The sequence below is a fragment of the Delphinus delphis genome, chromosome 10 (assembly GCF_949987515.2).
Source record: "Delphinus delphis chromosome 10, mDelDel1.2, whole genome shotgun sequence".
NCBI classification, from domain to species: Eukaryota; Metazoa; Chordata; class Mammalia; order Artiodactyla; family Delphinidae; genus Delphinus; species Delphinus delphis.
In genome coordinates this window covers 43,859,469-43,882,086 of record NC_082692.2, presented here as the reverse complement: position 1 = coordinate 43,882,086, position 22,618 = coordinate 43,859,469, and the positions used below count along the sequence as shown (strand labels likewise).

At 41.7% G+C, this 22,618-nt stretch overlaps 1 protein-coding gene across 1 annotated transcript in view; it reads left to right on the top strand.

Moving 5' to 3' along the window:
• Positions 1–22,618, top strand: part of DST (dystonin) — a 494,547-nt gene that overhangs the window by 350,230 nt on the left and 121,699 nt on the right. Inside the window, exons 39-48 of the mRNA XM_060021645.1 lie at positions 113–5,569; positions 5,689–5,838; positions 5,979–6,194; positions 6,368–6,517; positions 7,902–8,135; positions 9,351–9,503; positions 11,580–11,813; positions 12,489–12,755; positions 15,796–16,344; positions 18,368–18,619. Of these exons, the coding sequence (XP_059877628.1) occupies positions 113–5,569; positions 5,689–5,838; positions 5,979–6,194; positions 6,368–6,517; positions 7,902–8,135; positions 9,351–9,503; positions 11,580–11,813; positions 12,489–12,755; positions 15,796–16,344; positions 18,368–18,619 (7,662 nt within the window). The remainder of the gene's footprint in view (positions 1–112; positions 5,570–5,688; positions 5,839–5,978; positions 6,195–6,367; positions 6,518–7,901; positions 8,136–9,350; positions 9,504–11,579; positions 11,814–12,488; positions 12,756–15,795; positions 16,345–18,367; positions 18,620–22,618) is intronic.

Genomic DNA, 22,618 nt, shown 5'->3' with positions numbered 1-22,618 from the left:
AGTAGAGGATTTTTATGTCGAAGTGTCTTTTTTATAAGAAAATGCAAACTAAGTTTCATGACGCTCTGCCCACCCTCGTGTCACTGACTGAGACTTCATGCTTTCCTTTCAGCTGGATAAAGTCATCGCAGGCACCATTGATCAGGGCACGGGAGAAGTCCTTTCTGTCTTTCAGGCCGTGTTAAGAGGCCTCATTGATTATGACACGGGGATCCGATTGCTTGAGACCCAGCTCATGATTTCTGGGCTTGTTTCACCAGAATTAAGAACATGCTTTGACCTCAAAGATGCCCAAAATCATGGCCTTATTGATGAGCAAGTTCTTAGCCAACTCCGAGAACTCAGTGAAACGAAGGAGATTATTTCTGCTGTGTCGTCCACCACAGTTCCAGTGCTGGATGCTCTGGCTGAAGGTGTGATCTCAGAACCCATGGCCATCAGAGTTCTTGAGATCCTGCTTTCCACAGGCTCTCTCGTTATTCCGGCCACAGGAGAACAGCTGACGCTGCAGAAGGCTTTCCAGCAGCACCTGGTTTCCTCTGCCTTATTTTCTAAAATCCTGGAACGGCAGAATCTGTGTAAAGATCTTATCGACCCCTCTACCTCTGAGAAGGTGTCTTTAATAGATATCATGCAAAGAAGTATTTTACAGGAAAACACAGGGGTGCGGCTTCTACCTGTGAGGCCACAAGAAGGAGGCAGGATAACGTTAAAATGTGGGAGAAACTTAAGCATTTTAAGGGCAGCTCATGAAGGCCTCATAGACCGTGAGACCATGTTCAGGTTACTGGGTGCGCAGCTGCTTTCAGGAGGTCTGATCCATTCCAAGTCTGGTCAGAGAATGACTGTAGAAGAAGCCGTGGCAGAGGGGGTGATGGACAGAGACACTGCCAACAGTATCCTCACCTACCAGGTGGAAACAGGCGGAATCATCCAGTGCAACCCCGCCAAGCGTTTAACTGTCGATGAGGCAGTCCAATGTGATCTGATAACGTCCAGCAGTGCCCTTCTGGTCCTCGAGGCTCAGCGAGGCTACGTGGGCCTCATCTGGCCTCACTCTGGGGAGATATTCCCTACATCTTCTTCCCTGCAGCAGGAGTTGATTACCAATGAATTGGCGTCTAAGATCCTGAACGGCAGGCAGAAAATCGCTGCTCTTTACATTCCAGAAACATCTCAAGTCATTGGTTTGGACGTTGCCACGCAACTCGGAATCATAGATAATCACACAGCATCGATTTTAAAAAGTATAACGCTGCCCGATAAAATGCCAGATTTGGGAGATTTCGAAGCTTGTGAAAATTCCAGAAGATGGCTCTCTTTTTGTAAATTCCAGCCATCCATGGTCCATGATTACAGGCAAGAAGAAGATGTTTTTGATGGAGAAGAGCCAGTGGCGACTCAGAGCTCAGAACAAACTAAAAAATTATTCCTGTCTTATTTGATGATAAATAGCTATATGGATGCAAACACAGGGCAGAGGCTTTTGCTGTACGATGGAGGCTTGAATGACGCTGTTCAGATGCTCCTGGAAGGCTGTGGTGCAGAAATTGATGAGAACACGCCTGTGAAAGAATGTCTTGATGTCATAAGACTCCCTGGCGTATTTCTGAATAATGCTGCAAGTAAAGAAACGAGTGAAAGTACAGCTACACCAGGTAGTTTTGATAAATGTCATTGCAGAGAACCTAAACGTAAAGGAACCTCTGAAAATGCCATAGATGAAGAGTTTCAGGAACTGGGAACTAACGTTACCAGGAGTGAATTTCGCCAGTCAGAAAACGTGGCAGATATACTGGCAACTGATTATAAAGTTAAGGATTCATCCAGCCTGTGTGTTCCTAGTTTGATATCACATTTAACAGAGCCTGGACTTGCTGAAGTTAGCCTGCTCAGACAAGACTCTGAAAACAGACTTGAAAACAGTGAAAATCAAAGCCAAATAGAAACAAAGGGACATGCAGATGAATGTAGTCATTCTAAAAACCTTCAAAACTTTGCAAGTGATTTGATAAGTCCTATAGTAAAATCAAAAACTAGTAGAATCTGTGATTTGAATGAAACGGTGAATGAAGATAATATTAGCAGGGATTCAAGTCTCTTGGACTATTCCCCCAGGCTGAGTGCCTTGTTAAGTCATGATAAACTGAGGACCAGTCAGGGAAGTTTTCATGATGTACACACTGCAGAGAACAATGGAAATAAATGTGAAGCCTTTACATTGCCATTCAGTGACCAAACCATGTTAACGGGTCAAAGAATAAGAGAAAAATTTCAAGACCAGTTTCTGGGAATTGCAGCTATCAACATCAGTTTACAGGGAGAAAACACTGTACAAAAATCTTTCGGTATTGGTTGTAGTAATCCTCAGGTACAAGATCAGAATGATGAAAAAATGCTTGCTGCTTCTCATCAGGAACCCGAAGACGAGCAAAGTGAGTCCACGGTGGAAGGGTCCTCCTGTGCCCTGCCCCTGAGGGGTGGTAGTCATCACATCAACATGGCTCACATTCGTACCCCATCATTTGAAGGGGCTGTCAGCGCCAGTGCTGGTGACTATGAAACATCACTGCTGGGTGATCAGCAGAGCGACACAGAAACAGATACAGACAGCGATGCTGACTTTTATGACACGCCCTTGTTTGAAGATGATGACCATGATTCCCTGCCTCTGGAAGGTGATGACCATGGTTGTCTGCAGCCCAAGGACTATGACACGCTGCCAGAGGAAGATGACTGGGCCGCTCCTCCTGGAGAGGCTTTTTATGATGTTTCTAAAGAGGATGAACATTCTTTGGGGACCCAAGGGGGACTGGTTGATAGCTTAGGTGTGAGGGGAGAAGCACAGTCTCTGCAGGATTTTCTCATAGTTGCTGAGAAAGCAGAATTCGATTCTGGTGAAAGAATCCATTTAAATTCACTTGCCTCCTATGAGGTGAATGGACGGTTGATGGAAATCGTATCAGAACAGGACAGCACAGATGACCTAGAAGGTGATGAGTCTGACTCATTGACTGACCATGAAATTGTAGGAAGAAAAGAGAGCTTCAGGACTCCATTAAATTCTGAGGATGCTGGCTGTTGGAGAGGGAGAGAAGAGTACGTAACTGGGCAAGAATTTAAATCTGATCCCGATCGTTTAGATTCTGTGCAAAATGAAGAAAGTTATGGGGACTCAGAGTGTGACAGTAATGATCAGGACGACGATGATGACGATGGTGGTGGTGATGCCAAAGAAGAAGGAGCAGGAGGTGAGGATGGAAAGCCCGTGTGCCAGGACGAGACTGAGGGTGTGGATGTCCCCATGTGTGTCACCACTGCACCCAAACCGGGAAACAGCCATGCAAGTCAAAGTAGCAATAAAACGATTCTCCCGGATCAAAAGCACCATCATAGTTCTTTGGAAAAACAGCAAAGTGTAAATGTTTTGCAGCCAGAATCAAGTAGTAAAAGTAGCTTGGCTCCTGAAAGAAATAACCTTCCAGAATATGCAACTGAGGTTGTTCGAAAAAACAAAAATCTGTTGAATCATGAGATGGTCCTTAAGGATAAATTGCTGTCTGTCATGAAAGACACTGAATCGGAAAACGCTTTAAGCCCTGTTGGTGTTTTACATAATACTAGTGTCGGTTCAACTTCTGAACTAGCGGATGATCTAAAGAACACAGGGGTTAAGTTGATTCAAGGGCCAGAATCTATGGACTCTGTGAAAGGTGGAAATCCATATTATGAGAATGTGACACTTCAGGGTGACTCATCTTCTGATAAAGACATTTGTTCTGAGCCCAGTTTAATAGTAAAACCTGTGGAGGAAAGCCATTTGTCATCCAGAGTCTCTGTAACTGACCAAGATCCTCAAGGCAATGGAAAAGATCTAATTAAAAGGAGAGCTGACAAAAACAATATACTAATAGAAGATGAAACATTGGTTCATAAAATGTGTGCAGGTAAAGGAGAAGTGCTTATAGAAGGTCCTGTAGAAGATAATAAATGTCTCAGACTTTTGCCCAGTAAAAGTACAAGGGAGAGTCTTGATTTAGTTAATAGTCCATTTCCGTTCCCACACATCACACACAGTGAAGGACATAATCAGGAAGGAAGCCTTAAAAAAGCAACAGTAGCCCTTAAAGATGAACCAAAGAATCTGCCAACAATAGTTAGCAAAAGTCCCGTTCAATTTGAGAATCATGAAGAAATTTTCGATTCCTCAGTTTCCCAAGTGATCACTGATGACATGACTTCAGACATGACCTTGTCTGAAAGGAATACAAGGATTGAGAAAGATTCAACCACCGATGGACCTGAAAAAGAGCTTGATCTGTTTACTTATTTAAAACACTGTGCTAAAAATGTGAAAGCAAAAGACATACTGAAACCAAATGAAGATACCCCAAGCTGTATTCTAGTAGCTTCCCCTCCCAGGAATGAGCACGTGCAATTAGGAGTTAATAATGTGAAAGAAAAGGCAGCTCTTGCCCAAGAAGACTTACCTCCAAAGGAGATGGTCCAACAGAAGGATCTTCCTACTAAAGAAAGTGTCTCAGAAGGAGGATCAGAAATTCCTGAGTTCACACCAGAAAGAGATGAAAGCACACCTTCAGTCTTCCCTCTTATAGATGCCGAGGGCCTTGGGAAACATACAGATTTTGTGCAGTCAGAACTCTGTGCAGATGGAACAAGAAATAACTCCAGTAACACTTTAAACACTGACTGCTCATCCTTAGAAATTAACAGTGAGAAAGGAGTAATTGAGCAACAGGCACGAAAAGAACCAGCCTCATCTCCAGGAGTCCAGGAAAACGAGGTTCAGATTCCTGAGTTATCTCAGGTCTCCACTGAAGATGTCGAGGACATCTTAAAAGGTAGATTGAAAGAAGGTCATACGAATCCTCAAGAGCTTGGAGAACCTTCAGCCTGTGCAGATACTAACATTTCAATTCAAAACTTAATTAAAAGAGTTAGCTCATCATCATTGGTAAGTGAAGCATCTGGTGTGTCTGGCGACTCTAAAACCAGTGACTATGGTATTTCCCCCATGAATAACTCGCCAGAACTAAAAGCAGAGGGCAGAGAGGATCCGCTCTGTACTGCAAACCTCAAGTCTGAGCTGCTTCTCGATATACTTAAGCAAAATCAGTATAGCCAGAAAATTACGGGAGCATTTGAATTGATGAAAGAATTAACTCAAATGGAGTGTGATCTAGAGAAAAGAGGTAGGACATCTGAATTTCTTCCTCTGCAACTTGAAAATGTTTTCTGCAAGCTGCTTGCTGATGGATATTCAGAGAAAGGAGGACAGGGTGGAGAATTGAATCAAAAATCATCTACAGCTTCTGAGATGATGGATGAAAAGCCACACATTCTTGATGATCTTAACAGCAAGAGAGAAAAACCCCATTCCCTTAATTTACAAAATATGAAAGAAAATGGACCAGAAAACTCTCCTGTCTGTGCATCAGCATTGCCAAGAGGCAGGAGGCTGGAGGAGCTATGCGCTGAATCCCCAAACCATTTGGAATGTATTTCAGGGTCAAAAGACATGGCTTCTGGAGACAGCTTGATGGAACAAGTAAGTATACTTTACATTTTATAAGGAAGTAGCTGCATTTGGGAATAATCCCATACATTTTATTTGCTTGAAAATCTGCATAAAGCCTATTGAATTAACATGTCCACATTTGTGTTTAGTTTTCCAATGAGCTACAACAGTGTTTACAGCACAGATCAAAGATGTGCGAGTATTTGGCTTTGCTTCAAGATATGAGGCCTCCCTTAGGTAACCAGGAGTCTCTGGATAACAATCTAGAAGCTTTGAAGAACCAACTTAAACAGCTAGAGGTAAGAATTGTCTGCTGCCGGTTATGGAGGGTAGTCAGCTGATATTAATTTGGAAAATTAAAAAGAGCATTTTTATATTTTGAATATTAGTTATATTTGTGTTTCTCACTAGGTATATCTGGGATGTGTATTTTTTGCAGACATTTGAATTGGGATTGGCTCCAATTGGTGTGATTTTAAGAAAAGACATGACGCTGGCAGAAGAGTTTTTAAAGTCTCTGCCAGGTGACTTCCCCAGGGGACAGCTCAAGGACCTGAGTGTAAGCCTCCAGAGTCTGCAGACGGCCTTCTCCTCCCTCCATGCCTTGTCTTCGGAAAGAATGAACCACATCATGATGGCTATCGACTCCGAGATGGTAGGTACCAGACCGTCTCACGTTGAGTCAGAACTAGTGTTTGGGAGAAAACTGAGGGTTTGAAAATTTAGTCATAAGATGATAAACTGTTAAGCTCTTAACACAGGATCATTATTTGTAGGAATTTGAAATTTGGGGACAGACAGAAATGAACATGCAATTTTATTTTCTAGTCTAAACTAGCAGTTGCCCATGAAGAATTTTTGCACAAACTTCAGTTGTTCTCACGTTGGATATCAGAGATGAGCACATCTGTGAAGGATGTGGAGGTCATGATGGTTCAAAATACTGGACACGTAAAGCAAAGCTTGGAGTTTCTCAAGGCAAGTGTCAAAGTCAATAAGACCAAGTACATCAGAAAACCTGTGGATTGAATGTAACAAAGGTTTAGAAAAAATGTGACTTTGCTGAAGCTATAAAGGATTATTTCCTTTTTCTCTAAGAGGTGTTTGTTCACAGTTGACTCAGCTATAAAATAATCACAGCCTTACAGATGTCATTCTGATGAGGTCCCTGCAGACTTTATAAAACTCTTACTACCACTGCATGTTGAGGTTGGTATTTATGTATTTATGTATGTATCAGTCACATAAAGACAATCATTTAAATCAGTCCTGTAGCTGCTTCATGGTATTAATCATTTCTGTCATGCCTTTCTTCCCCAAGTTCTTAATGTGAACAACATCCCTCATGAATGGCGGGCAGTGACACTCCTGGCCTGCGAGTCAGAAAACTGAAATTCTGGCCTACTGGATTTATGTTTTAAATTCCCATGGTCTCGTGTATGTGCTGCCACAATTACATGGATATTATAAATATTAGCAAGGAATATATTTTTAACACCTTTATTGGAGTATAATTACTTTACATTGTTGTGTTAGTGTCTGCTATATAATAAAGTGAATCAGCTATATGTATACATATATCCCCATATCTCCTCCCTCTTGTGTCTCCCTCCCACCCTCCCTATCCCACCCCACTAGGTGGTCACAAAGCACCGAGCTGATCTCCCTGTGCTATGTGGCTGCTTCCCACTAGTTAGCTATTTTACATTTGGTAGTGTGTATATGTCCATGCCACTGTCTCACTTCATCCCAGCTTACCCTTCCCCCCCCCCCGTGTCCTCAAGTCCATTCTCTACATCTGCATCTTTATTTCTGTCCTGCCCCTAGGTTCTTCAGAACCATTTTTTTTTTTAGATTCCATATATATGTGTTAGCATATGGTATTTGTTTTTCTCTTTCTGACTTACTTCACTCTGTATGATAGACTCTAGGTCCATCCACCTCATTAGAAATAACTCAATTTCATTTCTTTTTATGGCTGAGTAATATTCCATTGTATATATGTGCCACATTTTCTTTATCCATTCAGTATTTTAATGTTGTTTCCCTTCAATGTGCTAAATGTACACAAGTTAGATCTTTACCTTTTGGTGGAGTTACATTTCAAGTAACTCTGCCAGACAAGGTTAATATATTCTGAGAGGGATTATTTTTTAATGTATTAATGACCATAGTATTGAAATAATTTCATCACTACCATTCAGTATGAATGAATGGCTTGACTCAGTGAATTGTGAAAAAATGTCAATAAAAGCTTGAATCCCTGATAGAAGAAGCATATTTATAATAAATGTTATTGTTAATAGAAACTTTCTATTGTGGCTTAACTCGCTGTTGGTAACTCATACTACTTTTTTCACAGAATGTGTTAAAAGACCTCGGACACACCAAAACGCAGCTGGAGACCACTGCCTTTGACGTGCAGTTCTTCATCTCTGAACATGCACAAGATCTGTCTCCCACCCAAAGCAGACAACTGCTGAGGCTCTTAAATACAACTCAGAAGGGTTTCCTTGACGTGCAGGAATCAGTAACTACCCAGGTGGAACAGTTAGAGGCTCAGTTACAGCTAGAACAAGATCTCGATCGTCAGAAGGTCCGCCTCTCTTTGCGGAGTGGGAATTCTTGGTATTTAGGTCTTCAGTGTGAAACCTGTAATGTAAACCCTAGGGGTTGTGGATAAGAGAAGACAGGAGAGATTTTCTGGACTGGCAATGAGTGAACAGGGTATAATATAGCGATCCTACAATATATAAAAGTACTGTGTGCTATAAGAAGGCTATAATTAGTTGCTTTTAATTTTCATGACCTCCCTCAAACTACTGTTTTCAGAGGAGAGTTTTGATTTTTTTTCTAGGAGGAGGAAATGTAGATGCATTGAGAAATTTCTGGGGATAAATTGATGAACATGTGGATAGAGAAGGTTAAGGGTATCTTTTCCCTTTGGGAGGTGGGTGGGCATGGCAGGGTAGGGCCAGGCTCTGGAGCCAGGCTGCCTGAGTTTACACCCCATTTATACCACTCACTTGCTGTGGGACCCAGGGCAAGTCACTGAACCAGTTTTCTCATTGGGAAATTGGAAATCATAGCAGTGCTTGCCCGGTAGTATTGTGGGCACCAATGAAAGAAAGAATTTAAAACCCTCAGGACCTTGCCTGGCATGTGTCAGGCTCCTAGTCAACATGATCTATGGCTATAGAATAAATAACTAGTATGTATATAAAAGGAAAACAAAAGATGCAAGTAATGACTGAATTAATCTCTTAGGGTGATTTAACGAATTATATTGAGGTGGTCCATCCAATAGCAATAATGAGCAGAGGTGGGGATGGAATTAGCCACAGTGATTAAGGAGAGATATTGCGTGCAAGGCTCCTTTGATCACTTCTGGAAGCACAAGCATGGTCTCCAGCACGGTAACCTGTTTACACGTATCAAATATTTTAACAGACAAATCACGACTAACTTCTGTTTTGATATCATTTTGCAGAATTAATTGTGTGTGTCGCAGGTTTCAAGAGCTTCAGAAAGTGGGATGTTTCTTCCTGTCAGTCAGAAGCTCCATCTCTTACACATATGCGTGGCCAGTGTTCTGTTGAGCTGTCATCCAAACGGGATCTCCTTCCTTGTACATAAGACATGCTCTCACTTTCTGTGTACCTTGCTCAGCGTGTACCCCACTGCTATCATGTTTACAGCATACTTAGGAGAGCTTACATAGAGGAAGCTTGCAAAATGTGTTCTCGTAAAGAGCTATGACAGTAGTGAGTTGGTGGCCACATTCACGAGGCTTTGCTTTTGCTCCCTTCAGATGGTGGAGGAGCGTCAGCAGGAGTACAGAGAGAAACTCCAGGGCATCTGTGACCTCCTCACCCAAACCGAGAACCGCCTCATTGGTCATCAGGAAGCCTTCATGATTGGAGATGGCACGGCTGAGTTAAAGAAGTACCAGTCCAAGCAGGAGGTAGAATCTAGCTTTGCATTAGTGGGTTGAGTTGATGTTAAGACTGATTACAAGTATTTGGAAAGCAGTTCAGGTTATTGGAAAGTAGTCATCATTTTAGCTTTTCGGAGGCAAGGTGCACCCAAGACGCCCCCAGACCTGAGCTTGAAACTTTATACTAAGAGTCATACGTCCAGCTCCAACAAGCCAGGTAATTTTCCTGGCTTTTTTTTTTTTAGTGAGACATCGAGTGGAGGCGATATAAAGGAGATTTGATAGTGGAAATACCTTGTGTGATGAGTTAGAATTTGGATCTGTTGAAGCCCAACTCACTTGCAAATCAGGAGACATAGCCATGAGTTTGGGTTCTTTTTCTCTCTTAACCCCATCCTATTCCTTTCATTGTTCTCTGGAATTTGTTTTTTTTCACTGAAGGAACAAACAATAATGACAGATAAAGTTTTATTTTGGTGTCAGGAGAAAGAACATTCTCACTGTAACGAGATCATCCAGTCCCAGACTCTACACATTGTCAGCTTTGTACCTTAATCTCTCTGGGCCTCACTGTCTTTGCTCAAACTTCTACTGCCATGTTATTGTCAGACTCAAATAGATATTTTATGTAAAGTGACCAGCACAGTTAATGTCATATAGTAGTGGCTCAGTAAAGAGTGTCTCTTTCTTTATTAAAAAATATTTATTTATTTTAAAGTATAGTTGATTTACAATATTATATTAGTTTCAGATATACAACACAGTGATTCAACACTTAATATTGGGTTGGCCGAAAAGTTCGTTCAGGTTTTCCTGTAACATCTTACGGAAAGACCAGAACGAACTTTTTGGCCAATGCAATAGATGATACACCATTTAAAATTATTCTAACATATTGGCTTCATTCTCTGTGCTGTACAATATATCCTTGTATTTTTTTGTATTCTATACATAGCATTCATGGATTAGAAGAATTGATATTGTTAAAATGTGCATACCACTCAAAGAAATCTACAGATTCATTGTGATCCCTATCAAAATACCCATGACATGTTTCACAGAACTAGAACAAATAATCCTAAAATTTATATGGAACCACAAAAGACCCCAAATAGCCAAAGCAACTTTGAGAAAGAACAAAGCTAGAGTTATCATACTCCTGGATTTCAAACCATCCTACAATGCTATAGTAATAAAACAGTATGGTACTGGCACAAAAACAGACACAGAGATCAATGGAACAGGATAAATAGCCCAGAGATAAACTCACACAGCTATGGTCACTTAATCTACAGCACAGGAGGCAAAAATATGCAATGGGGAAAAGACAGTCTCTTCACTAAGTGGTGCTTGGAAAACTGAACAGTATCTCTTTCAATTCAAATACTTCCTAGAAAAATTTGGGGAGGCTTAAAATAAAACTATGGAGAAAAACAATATGCAGAGTTAAACATAGTACTCTATAGAGAATGAAAGTGTAAAGGAGGAAAAATTACATAAAGAACTCTAGACGAAGGAAAGCTGTAACTGTTAAGGAGAGATCTTACTCTGAGCTTCCTAGCAGCTAGGGCAAAGAAGCAAACATTTTATTTTATAGAGCTCTGGTATTTAGAAGAAGTCATCATCTTAGTATAGAAATTACATTAGGAATAATTTAGCTCATAACTTTGAGAACTATTTGTTTTTATCCTGAGCAGCAGATATATGTTAAAATTAAATGTTTAAAAACAGAACATATAATATTACCATGTGTTTAAAAGCTTTTATAAATGTACTCACATAATGTAAAAAAATCTGGTATGTGCAAATATGTATAGATTACATTTATAAATACTTAATTGTTTTCAGTGTTTTACAAACCACATCCATTTGTTAAACTTGCAAATCTCATACCTTTCTTTAATGTTCTCTGAGGTTTCAAATTATATTAAATATTGTGATTTAAATAAACCAACTCAAATTAACAGAGTATTGAATATGCTTTAACAACCTGTATGTGCTAGATTCTTCTCTGCCCCCTCTACCCTGTTTTAGAATTATAATTGTGGAAGAATTAAATAGGTAGTAATTTACTAAGATTTTATTTTTCTTTTGTGTTATAAGGAATTACAGAAAGATATGCAAGGAAGTGCACAGGCATTGGCAGAAATAGTGAAAAACACAGAGAACTTCTTAAAAGAGAGTGGTGAAAAACTGTCACGAGAGGATAAGGCTCTGATTGAACAGAAACTTAATGAAGCTAAGATAAAGTGTGAACAGCTTAATTTAAAGGCGGAACAGTCGAAAAAAGAGCTGGATAAAGTTGTGACGACAGCAATCAAGGAAGAAACGGAAAAGGTCCTTATTCAAATATGTGGTACCCTGTTCTTACGGCTTTGTTGAAAATGATGAGTGTAACAGCGCCTTGATTTATTATGTGGTATCAGGTGGTCGTAAGTGATGATTAGCACCAGAGACTAGAATTCTGGGTTTTCATGTAGGCAATTGACCAAATACTACAAAGTTTGAAGAATTGGCTTTGTTGAACTTTAAAAAAAAAAATTTTATTGAGGTATAGTTGATGTGCAATATTATATGTGTCAGGTGCACAACATAGTGATTCATAATTCTTAAAGGTTTACTCCATTTAGAGTTATTATAAAATATTGGCTATCTTCCCTGGGTTGTACAGTATATCTTAGTAGCTTATTTATTTTATACATAATAGTTTGTAGGCTTTGTTAAACTTTTAAAAACAATTTAAGTGGGATTGTCAGGCTTTCTACTTGTGAAATGTGTGAGGTCCATTAAGTACAGTTAAAACTTTGGAATGTGTTTTTAAGAACAGTGGAAACTTCAGGGTAACTGCCTGTTGCTGTAAGGCTTAATTTCAGTGTGTTCAGTTTTCATTGTGGGTCTGGTTTAATTTCCCTGCTCTGATTTTCAATGATCTAAGTATTTGCTTTTGGAAAGTCTTAACACTCTTGCCTCGGCCCACATTCAAGGTTATCTATTGTGACCTTTCCTGCCCAGGTTGCAGCTGTAAAGCAGCTGGAAGAGAGCAAAACCAAAATCGAAAACCTTTTGGACTGGTTGGCAAATGTTGACAGAGACTCAGGAAGGGCAGGGATGGAACAGAAACAGGTCATTGAACAGAACGGGACTCATATTCAAGAGGGTGACGGCAAGTCGGTGATGGGAGAAGAGGATGAAGTTAATGGTAACCTGTTGGATATGGATGTTGATGGGCACGTAGCGACCACCCAGGAGAACCTGAACCAGCAGTACCAGAAGATGAAGGTGAGTGGTTTTAAACAGATGATCTTGTTAAAGTCTATTTTCAGGTCTGTAAAGACAGGAAGCACTTAGCACGTGAGTTATCTTTTCAAAGCTCAGGGACCCTTGAGAGTAAAGTCCTTGTTTTAGGGTCATCAGTATGTCCATGTAAGTTATCGTGAGAATTCTAAGCAAGTGAAAAACAGTGGGAAATACATCATTGGATGTGGTGTTCTTCTCCGTGAAGCAGCGTTGTAAGGAATTAATAGAAATAACAATAATAGCTAATGTTCGTAAAGCAGTGACAGTGGACCAGGCACTCTTCAGAGCTCTTCCCATCCTGACTCATTACTGTGTTCATTTAGTTCTCCCCACCACTCTGTCAAATGAGAATATCATTATTATGGTGATGAAATTATTATTATTAATGTTATTCTCATTCTCATTTTACAGTTAGGGAAGCTGTAACTTACAGAATGAGGTGTCTTGCCTGAGGTTACACTTCTAGTAAGGGGTGGAGTTGGGATTTTAAACTAGGCTGTGAGCTCAGTCCCTCTGCTAAATTCCAGCCCGGGCTTGCTGTGCCCTCCTGAGTTTACTCAAGTTCTCTCCAGACTTCAGGTCATCTTTTTGGTGAAGGCTGTGGCTGAGAAGAGGAGTGAAAATTCACTGCATGAAAAATCTAGGGCTAACATTAATGCTGCTACAGGAGCCAAGGGAACATTTGAAAGCCATTTTTAAAGAGTCACATAGTTGATCATTTTATTTCAGTGTGTGGCTTTTGATGGGCAGATGCCTGGGCCTCGGGAACATTTGCAATTCTGTTGTTTGCCTCCGAGTCTTTGTCTTTGGAGTCTTGGGAATAGAATGCCCTCTGTGAAGCTCTTCTAGTACAGGAAGTAGAAAGGAAACCAGAAGAGCTGGGATATTCATTACATCACAATTTCAAGGGGCTATTCCAGAACCTGACTGTAATTGGGTCTTAAAATGAAAAATCTAATGAATTCCTAAAGGAACCTGTGAGTCAGGTACAAAGGAGTCAGGAAAGGTTAGTAACTTGACCAAAGGAGTGAAAAATACCAGGGTGGACCCAGACATACAGGTGCCTTACCGGAAACACTTGTTTTTAGCCACAGCATGAAGTTTGCCTTCTGAACTTTTCACTGCTAAGAGTATGAGAATCTGAAAGTGCTTCACAAATTCCTGCTCTCCTGGCAAAGTGGAGAGATGGCCCAGAGGCTCGGGAGACACGAGGGCTCTCGTACTAACTCTCTGCGCTACGTGTTCTGGGCCCAGCCTGTCTCCCCTCATCTGTAAAAGGAAGGGATGGGTCAGGTGACTTTATAGGTATTATATACATCTGTCTGACCACGGAGATGGTGTATGAATATAATTCAGATACCGAAGAGAGAGAAAAGCCTGCGGGAGAAAAGTTATTTAGACAAAAGTATTTGTCCTGTGCCCACTGTGTGTCAGGTGCTGTCACAGACAAGGGAAAAAGGATTGATGAGTGTTCTCGGCTGGCGGCTGGGATCAGACTTCGCGGGAACAGCTGTCCCACAGCAGTGCTTCTTGGCCCTTTTCACTTGATGGCATAGAATGATATTTTCTCAACCCCTGAGTGCTCTGTTCTAGGTAGTGAGCAAAGTAAATTCCCTGTCTTGGTGCTTGCCTGCTGGGGGGTGACGATAATAGGGCAGGCAGTAAACATCCAAATTCTGTGGGATGCTGGAAGGTGGTAACTTTTTGCCAAGTTAGGTACGGGTGGGCAGATGGGGTGGGACCACCTTTCAGGGTTAATAGCCTCGTCCAAGTAGGTCCACATGGGGGGATGAGATTCCTGCAAAGACTCAGAGGAGGTAGGGGTTGCAGGCAGGTGTCTGAGGGGAGAGCTGGAACCAGACAAGAGAGCAACTAGAGAAAGAGGTCCAGATGTGCCCACGGGTGGGGGTGGGGTAGAGGTGGGAGGCCGAGTGTGTGGTGTAGGGAAGGGGGAGGGCCAGGTCGGAGAGGGAGCTCGGAGGTGATGGGATCAGGCTGTATGGCTCCACTTCAGACATTACAAGAAATGTGGAAAATGGCCCAAAAGGATTACTATGCTTTTTTTTTTTAATTGAAGTATAGTTGATTTACAATGTTGTATTAGCTTCTGCTGTACAGCAAAGTAATTCAGTTATACATATGTATGCATTCTTTTCTATATTCTTTTCCATTATGCTGTTTACCACATTTTAATGGCATATTGGGGTGGATGGAAGAAGCTGGTTATGGCTGGAGAGGAAGGGACTCTAGCCACTGAGGCCCACACAGCTGAGGGCTGAGGGCGGGTAGCTGTGCACACCTGTGACCTTTCTGCCCCACACCTGTGACCTGCCAGACGCTCTGCTCTTGCCTCCAGGGTGGACTTTGATCCCTGACATGTACCGGGCTCAACAGGCAGCATTCTCTGTGTGCGGTTTCCTGTGCTCCTTTCAGCAAACCTGTGATGTGTAGGGTTATTGTCCCTTTTTCCACATGCAGGAAACTGCGACCCAGTCAGCTGAGTAGCTCCAAGATGCTCCTTTGTTATATGTGTTCCTTTAACTTCCTTTGGGCTTCTCCGAATGTATGTTGTTCTTGCTTACTGATGATCGTAGTGTTTTTATAGGTTTCAAATTATAGATTCTTTTTTTCCTATTAAATATCTTTTCAGGATCATTTCCTAAGAAAAAATACTGTACTTCCGTGATCAATAATTAGGTAAAGACATTGACAATCCCTTCAGGGGGCTCGTAGGGAAGGGATGAGTAAAATGAGAGCAGATTGTAGATGCTTGTTTTAAGGCTGGAACAGAAATTCGTTCCATTTTTTCCAACCTTCTCAAAAACAGTACTTTCCAGAGAAGATTGGAAATTTTAAAATTAGATTTTAAAATTAGCTGCTCACAAAGCAGCTTTTGCTTTTAGGAAGTTCACCATTAAGAGGGAAACAGCGGGCACCCTAGACAGGTTGATGGGAAGCAGGCCTGCGGGTCCTGGGTCTGTGGGTCCTGCATCCACATGATGCCTGATCTGCTCTCCCGCAGGCCCAGCATGCGGAGCTCGCGGCCCAGCACCAGGCTGTCCTTGTGGCCACCCAGGCGGCCCAGGCCTTGCTGGAGAAGCAGGGCCACCACCTCTGCCCGGAAGAAAAGGAGAAGCTGCAGAGGAACGTCAAGGAGCTGAAGGCGCATTATGAAAGCGCGCTGGCCGAATCGGAGAAGAGGATGCGGCTGACCCACTCCCTGCAGGAGGAGCTGGAGAAGTTCGACGCCGACTACGGCGAGTTTGAGCAGTGGCTGCAGCAGTCAGAACAAGAGCTGGAGAACCTGGAAGCAGGTGCCGACGACCTCGGTGGTCTGACGGCCAAACTGAAGAGGCAGAAGAGCTTCTCGGAAGATGTCATTTCGCACAAAGGTGACTTGAGGTACATCACGATCTCTGGGAACAGAGTGTTGGAAGCAGCCAAGTCTTGCAGCAGGAGAGAGGGAGGCGGCCGGGCTGAGCAGGGCCACCTGGATACCTCTGCCACCCACAGGGAAGTCCAGGGCAGGCTAGACCGTGCCACTGACCGCTTCAGGTCCCTCTACACGAAGGTAATTTCATTTTTTTTAAATTGAAGTACAGTCCATTTACAATGTTGTGTTAATTTCTGCTGTACAGCAGAGTGTTTCAGTTATACATATATATTCTTTTTCATATTCTTTTCATTAAGGTTTATCTCAGTATATTGACTATAGTTCCCTGTGCTATACAGTAGGACCTTGTTGTTTATCCATCCTTATATAATAGTTTGCATCTGCTCATCCCAGACTCTGAATCCTTCTCTCCCCACCCCACTCCACCTTGGCAACCACAGGTCTGTTCTCTATGTCTGTGAGTCTGTTTCTATTTCCTAGATAACTTCATTCGTGTCATATTTTAGATTCCATATATAAGTGATATCATATGGTATTTGTCTTTCTCTTTCTGACTTACTTTACTTACTGTGATAATCTCTAGGTCCACCCATGTTGCTGCAAATGATATTACTTTGTTCATTATTATGCCTAAGCAATATTTCATTGTATATATGTACCACACCTTCTTTATCCATTCATCTGTCGGTGGACATTTAGTTTGCTTCCAAGTCTTGGCTATTGTAAATAGTTCTGCTATGAACACAGGGGTGCACGTATCTTTTTGAATTATAGTTTTCTCAGGGTATATGCCCAGTAGTGGGATTGCTGGGTCATATGGTAGCTCTATTTTTAGGTTTTTAAGGACCCTCCATAGCGGCTGTATCAATTTGCATTCCCACCAACAGTGCAGGAGGGTTCCCTTTTCTCCACACCCTCTCCAGCATTTATTGTTTGTGGACTTTTTGATGATGGCCATTCTGACCGGTGTGAGGTGATACTGCATTGTAGCTTTGATTTGCATTTCTCTGATAATTAGCGATGTTGAGCATCTTTTCATGTGCCTCTTGGCCATCTGTGTGTCTTTGGAGAAATGTCTATATTTTTCCTTCCCATTTTTTGATTGGGTTGTTTGGTTTTTTGTTGTTGAGTTGTATGAGCTGTTTGTATATTTTGGAAATTAAGCTCTTGCCAGTTGCGTCGTTTGCAAATTCCGTAGGTTGTCTTTTCATTTTATTTATAGTTTCCTTTTCTGTGCAATAAGGTAGTTTCATTTTAAGGCATGAGGAATCTGTGCGTGTAGTTTTCGTTCTGTCCTCTTTAGTTTTGGAATTAGAAGCAAGAAATCTGAAAACTGAAGCAGGGAAAATAAAGTATTTTCATCCTACTTCCCTCAGTCTTATTCATCTGCTTTACTTCTGAAAAATATGTTTAAAGATTAGGAACGTAAAGTTATTTATTAAGTTCATTTGGAGTGATTTCCAGGCAGCCCTAGCTGTAAAACTCTGTAATACCTGTTTTGCCCAGCAGGTGGCGAGTATATTTTGAGTCTAAACAGAGTGGTTTGCTGTTTGCAGCCTCTGAAGCTTGAGAACTGAAGCCTCCTCTCAGATAATTCCCTTCACAAGGAATTCGCTTTACACATATATTTGGTCTGTGTATTATTTTAATACTTAATAGCTAACAGACTGTTTCAATTTTATTATTCTCGTGGACCAGTAAGAGAGTTTTGTTTTAAAAAAAAGCAAAACTGAGAAAACATGTCCCTGTTTAGAATATAAGCTGACCAGGCTGCACAAATGTCTTGAAAAGCATCGTTGGCTGTTGGCCTTGGCTTCCTTCTGGTCTAGATTATTTGCCCTCCTTGTGTCTTGTGCAGCATATAGAAGTGATTTATGAAGCATCTTGAAAACCTTTCCATCTGATGCATACTATACACGTGGTGTGTAAAATCCGTGGAGACGAGCCCCCTCTGATGATTGACACCTAAACCCTTCATTCTGGATTAAGATCCAGCCCTCATGCAGATGTTTTTGAATTGGTTAGTTTTTGACTTGTTAGAGGAAGCATCTTCCTATAAAGGAGAAAATCTTCACCCTACAGTTTTTGCTCACTTTGGTTGAAATCTGGTGTTTTACAGGTGGCGTAACCCATAGGTCCTGAAGATTATATATAAAAGCAGTGGATTTTAATCCCCACCCTTCTCTCTTTCGATTTTCAGTGCAATGTCCTTGGGAATAACCTCAAAGATCTGGTGGATAAATACCAACACTATGAAGATGCTTCATGTGGGCTTCTCTCTGGGCTCCAGGCTTGCGAGGCCACGGCGAGCAGACACTTATCTGAACCTGTTGCCGTGGACCCTAAAAATCTGCAGAGGCAGCTAGAAGAGATGAAGGTAAAGAAAAGAGGGAAAAGAGAGATCCAGCCCCAAGGTAGTCCCGTGGAATGCCCTCCGCTCTCCCCCATTTTTGTGATCATTCCCCCAAGGGCAGGGGAGGAAGGGATGGGAAGATGTGTGTCTCCCTCTGGGGGGAGTTACAACTTGACGTCTGTTCGTTTCTCTTTCTTCTACTGTGGTTTAGCTGGTCTGACATTGCTGTCATGGTTCGTATTCCCAACCTCCTCATCCCCAGACAAAGACCAGTCCTGCCTGGGCCACTTGTGATCTTTACAAATACGAAATTATTTTTCGTATTTTATATTGGAGTGTAGCCGATTAACAATGTTGTGATAGTTTCAGGTGCACAGCAAAGCAACTCAGCCATACATATACATATACATGCACCCATTCTCCCCCAGACTCCCCTCCCATCCTTGTTCATTGTCTTCTCCTGCATTACCACCAAGCTCCACAGGGCAGATGCTTGGTCTGTTTTGTTCACTGCTGTATCCCTGGGCCCTTGTAGGTCCTTGATGAACATTTGTTCATGAATGGACCGGGGGACGGAGAGGGTGTCACTGTCACACTCCGTGTGGGTTCCTGTTGGGTTACCCCCAATTCACAGAAGTACACACTTCAGTTATCACCTTTCCCACTTCTCAGAGAGGCCACCTGCCCTTTTGAACATTCAAACTTGATGGGGGAATTGTGTAAATATCTCAGCCCCACCCACAGTGGCAGAGAGAGTCTAGCCATTTCTTACATTCCAAGCATATTTTAAAATCCTCATGTGAGGGGAGAGAAGTTTTGAAAAATTTTATTCTTCTTCCATGTGACCAATAATTTTGAGTTTGAAAGTTTCATGTCTTAAATCTTTTCTGTACTTCCTTTTAGCAGGTGGGTAGCAATAGCTCATTTCTGCCTAGATAGAAAGCAAACACTGTAATGCCAGTGAAACTACTGCCTTTCAGAATTTGGTTGCATCTGTTAGTTAGAGTCAGAAATCATTATTGTGCGTTAACAAGGGAAGCAGATACCCTACTGACTTAGTTTAATGTTAGGTATTGCCTGAGACCAGTGTCTTCTGGCTGGAAGAAAGCTGTCTTACCCTGGGGTGAACTGTGGCAGGTTAAGGCCAAGCAGAGAGAAGTGGGAGGAAGTGTGGGGTGAAAGGAGGAAAGAGGGGCTGGGGCCGAAAGGATGGAGAACTCTGTGTTTTCCTGGGCTGGAGTTTACCCAGTGCTACACAGGCACCAGGGCCATGTCCTGGGCCAGGTCAGCCCTGACGTTGATGCAGCTTCTGCACTTCAGGGGTGCATTTTCAGTCTGGAGGCTTTTTTTTTTTTTTTTGGTTTGGTTTTTTCTCTCTCTTTCCGACAAGCCCAAGAACAGATCTGTCTTAATGAAGCTTTTGGTCCCCACGGGATGACGGGTCCAAGGGCAGTATATGTTGGCAGAGGAGATGTTGTGACATAAAGGCCATTATTTTAATAGGAACTGCCAGGAGCGGCATAACTATTAAGATTGCTTGTATTACATTTAATTAGGAAGTTAGGTATTTTTAGCATCGGAAACTGTGAAATAGACATAGCACATTTTAAGTTAGGTCTGTATTAACAAACTGATTTACATCCTGTGTAAAAAGTAGTTTTAATGTAACTAAAAGAAAAAAAAACAAACAAAAAATTAAATTGAATGCTATGGCTTTTTAATGAAATGGAAACATGGATTAATTCTAGAACTGGAATACTACCTTGGTATGTGCTGAGGAAAAAAGACTCCTCTAGTTCTCAGGCAGCCAAAGAAATAGAAAAAGAGTGCAACGTCTCAAAGGAGAATTAATTCCAATTAAGCCGCCAGCATAATTTTAGAATTAAATGCGTGATTAAAGTTGTTCCTGGCATATGGATGTGTTTTCCGCAAAGATGATCTCAGCAGGTAGAGAGGATACATTTTTATGAGGATTAAGGAGTCCTCCATTTCTTTCATTTTTATTACCCACATCTTACAATCATTTTTCTTTTAACAGTAATACAAACACATAAGACTACTACCAAACAATCAGTCTTTTCTACATTTACAATACTCACTTCTACTTATATTCTGTTGTATGATAAATGTAATTTGGGACACTCAGTGGGTGCATTTGAAATATTTTTTGGCCAATAACACATTGCTACTAGCATGATTTTTTAAAGTGGCTGTTGGCTGTGTTGTCAGCAGTCTGATACCCCTGGGCTAGAATGATGCTCTTCATAATCAGTGGACAAAAACTAGATTTTAGCTTCATACAAAGAGCACAGAAAGGCAGGATCCTGGGACCCTTCTAGAGGTCTGGGTTTGGAGCCAGGCATGGGGCCAGGGAACATTGACATGGCTTGCTCTGATCTCTGGGAGGGTGATGAATGTCGGGAAACTTTTATGAGCTGGACGAGTACCCACGGCTTTGTCAGCTTCACCCTTTTCTGGTCCAGGCTGGAGACCAAGGTCATCATCTTTCAGTGTTCCCTGTCACAGATGCTTCTTTCACGTTTTGATTTCATTGAAATCCATTAAAAACAATATATGGCACCCATTTGAATACTTTAATTTGCAGTTTTGTCCCGAAGTAGTGTTATAAACCACTACCACAGCTAAATTAAACCTGATAACGTTAGGAACTAAAAACTACTGACTCTCTTGAACATAATTATGAAGAGAAAAGGCATAGGATGTTTTGAAGAGAAGAGGTGAAGAAGAGATGCTTTTCTTGTAATCCATTTCTAAGTTTTAGGATGGTAGGTAGGGCCATCTTTGGTACTAGATGTTTTGTAAAACCATGATCACTTTTAAATAAATTTATTCATTCAAAGACATTTATGTTCTAGGCCCACTGTTAGGGTTTTAACCCCTTTGTGTCTTCAAAAAACCTATCTCTGTCCTTGGGGAACCCACATTCTAAAAAATAATTTTTGGAGGTGCCTTTAAATTTATTTCATTTCCTGTATAACTGTGTGATGCAAATAAGCTGTACGTGTGGCTTAGACTTCAGTCCGTTTATAGGTAAAGTTCCTATTTTGAGGAATTTCTTACACTTAACTGCAACTAAACTTGTGGGAGAATTTCCCAAACTGATGCAGATTCTTTGGCCTCTGAGAACAATTGTAGGATCTGGTATTCAGATCACAGATCCCATGCTGGTCATAGATTGTTGGGCCTTTGGACATATGCACAGCTGCCTGTATATTATCACAGTTTCTTGGATGTGAGAATTAATTGAGGAAAATTTTGCCATTGGCTTTAGACATTTGCTTTTTTGTTGTTGTTGTTGAAGGCTGAAATGGAGGGGGATCTTTTAAAACCTTACACTTGATATCTTCATTTATTTACTTATTCATTCAGTTGTTTATTCCAGAAACTTTCGTTAATGCCATGTGCCCAGCACTGGGCTAGGCAGTGATAATAGAAAGCTGAATACTATCAATTTCTAGTTCTCAAGGAGGTTCCAGTTTGATAGAAGAGACAAATCAGTGCAGTGTTATTCACAGGGCATGTGTGGGAACTTCTGGGGGCAGTGCTCCAACTCGAGGTGAGGAGAGACAGGGAAGAAGGCCTCCCAGCTGAATGTTACAGGTAAGAGCCAAGCTCAGGGTCGCCTCCCAAGGTCTGTGTGTAGAGATGCTAGGGCCTTGGGTCCAGCAAGAGCAAGTCGCTGAGGGATAGCTGTGTCGTGGGATGCTTCTGGAACAGGAGGGGGAGAAAGATGAGATTGAAGATAGAATTAAGAAATAGATTCCTTTGGACAATTGATGGCAGGCTCCAGTATCCCCTTTATTCTGAAGCAAGAGGAAGCTATGAACGATTTTAAGAGGGGAGTGGTGCAGTCAGGTATGTGCCTTCCATAATACATATCAGGGGCTGTATGAGGGGAGAGACTGGAGGCAGGGGCACAGTTAGGAGGCTTTTTCCAGTTCAATGAGAGATTGTCCTGTAGTGATTCAGATATACAGAACCAGAGCCATATTTGAAAAAAATATTAAGCAGGTGAAATTGTCAGGGCTTGCTGGTTGGTTTGCAGGTGGGAAGGAAGGAAGAGGCTCAGGTACCACC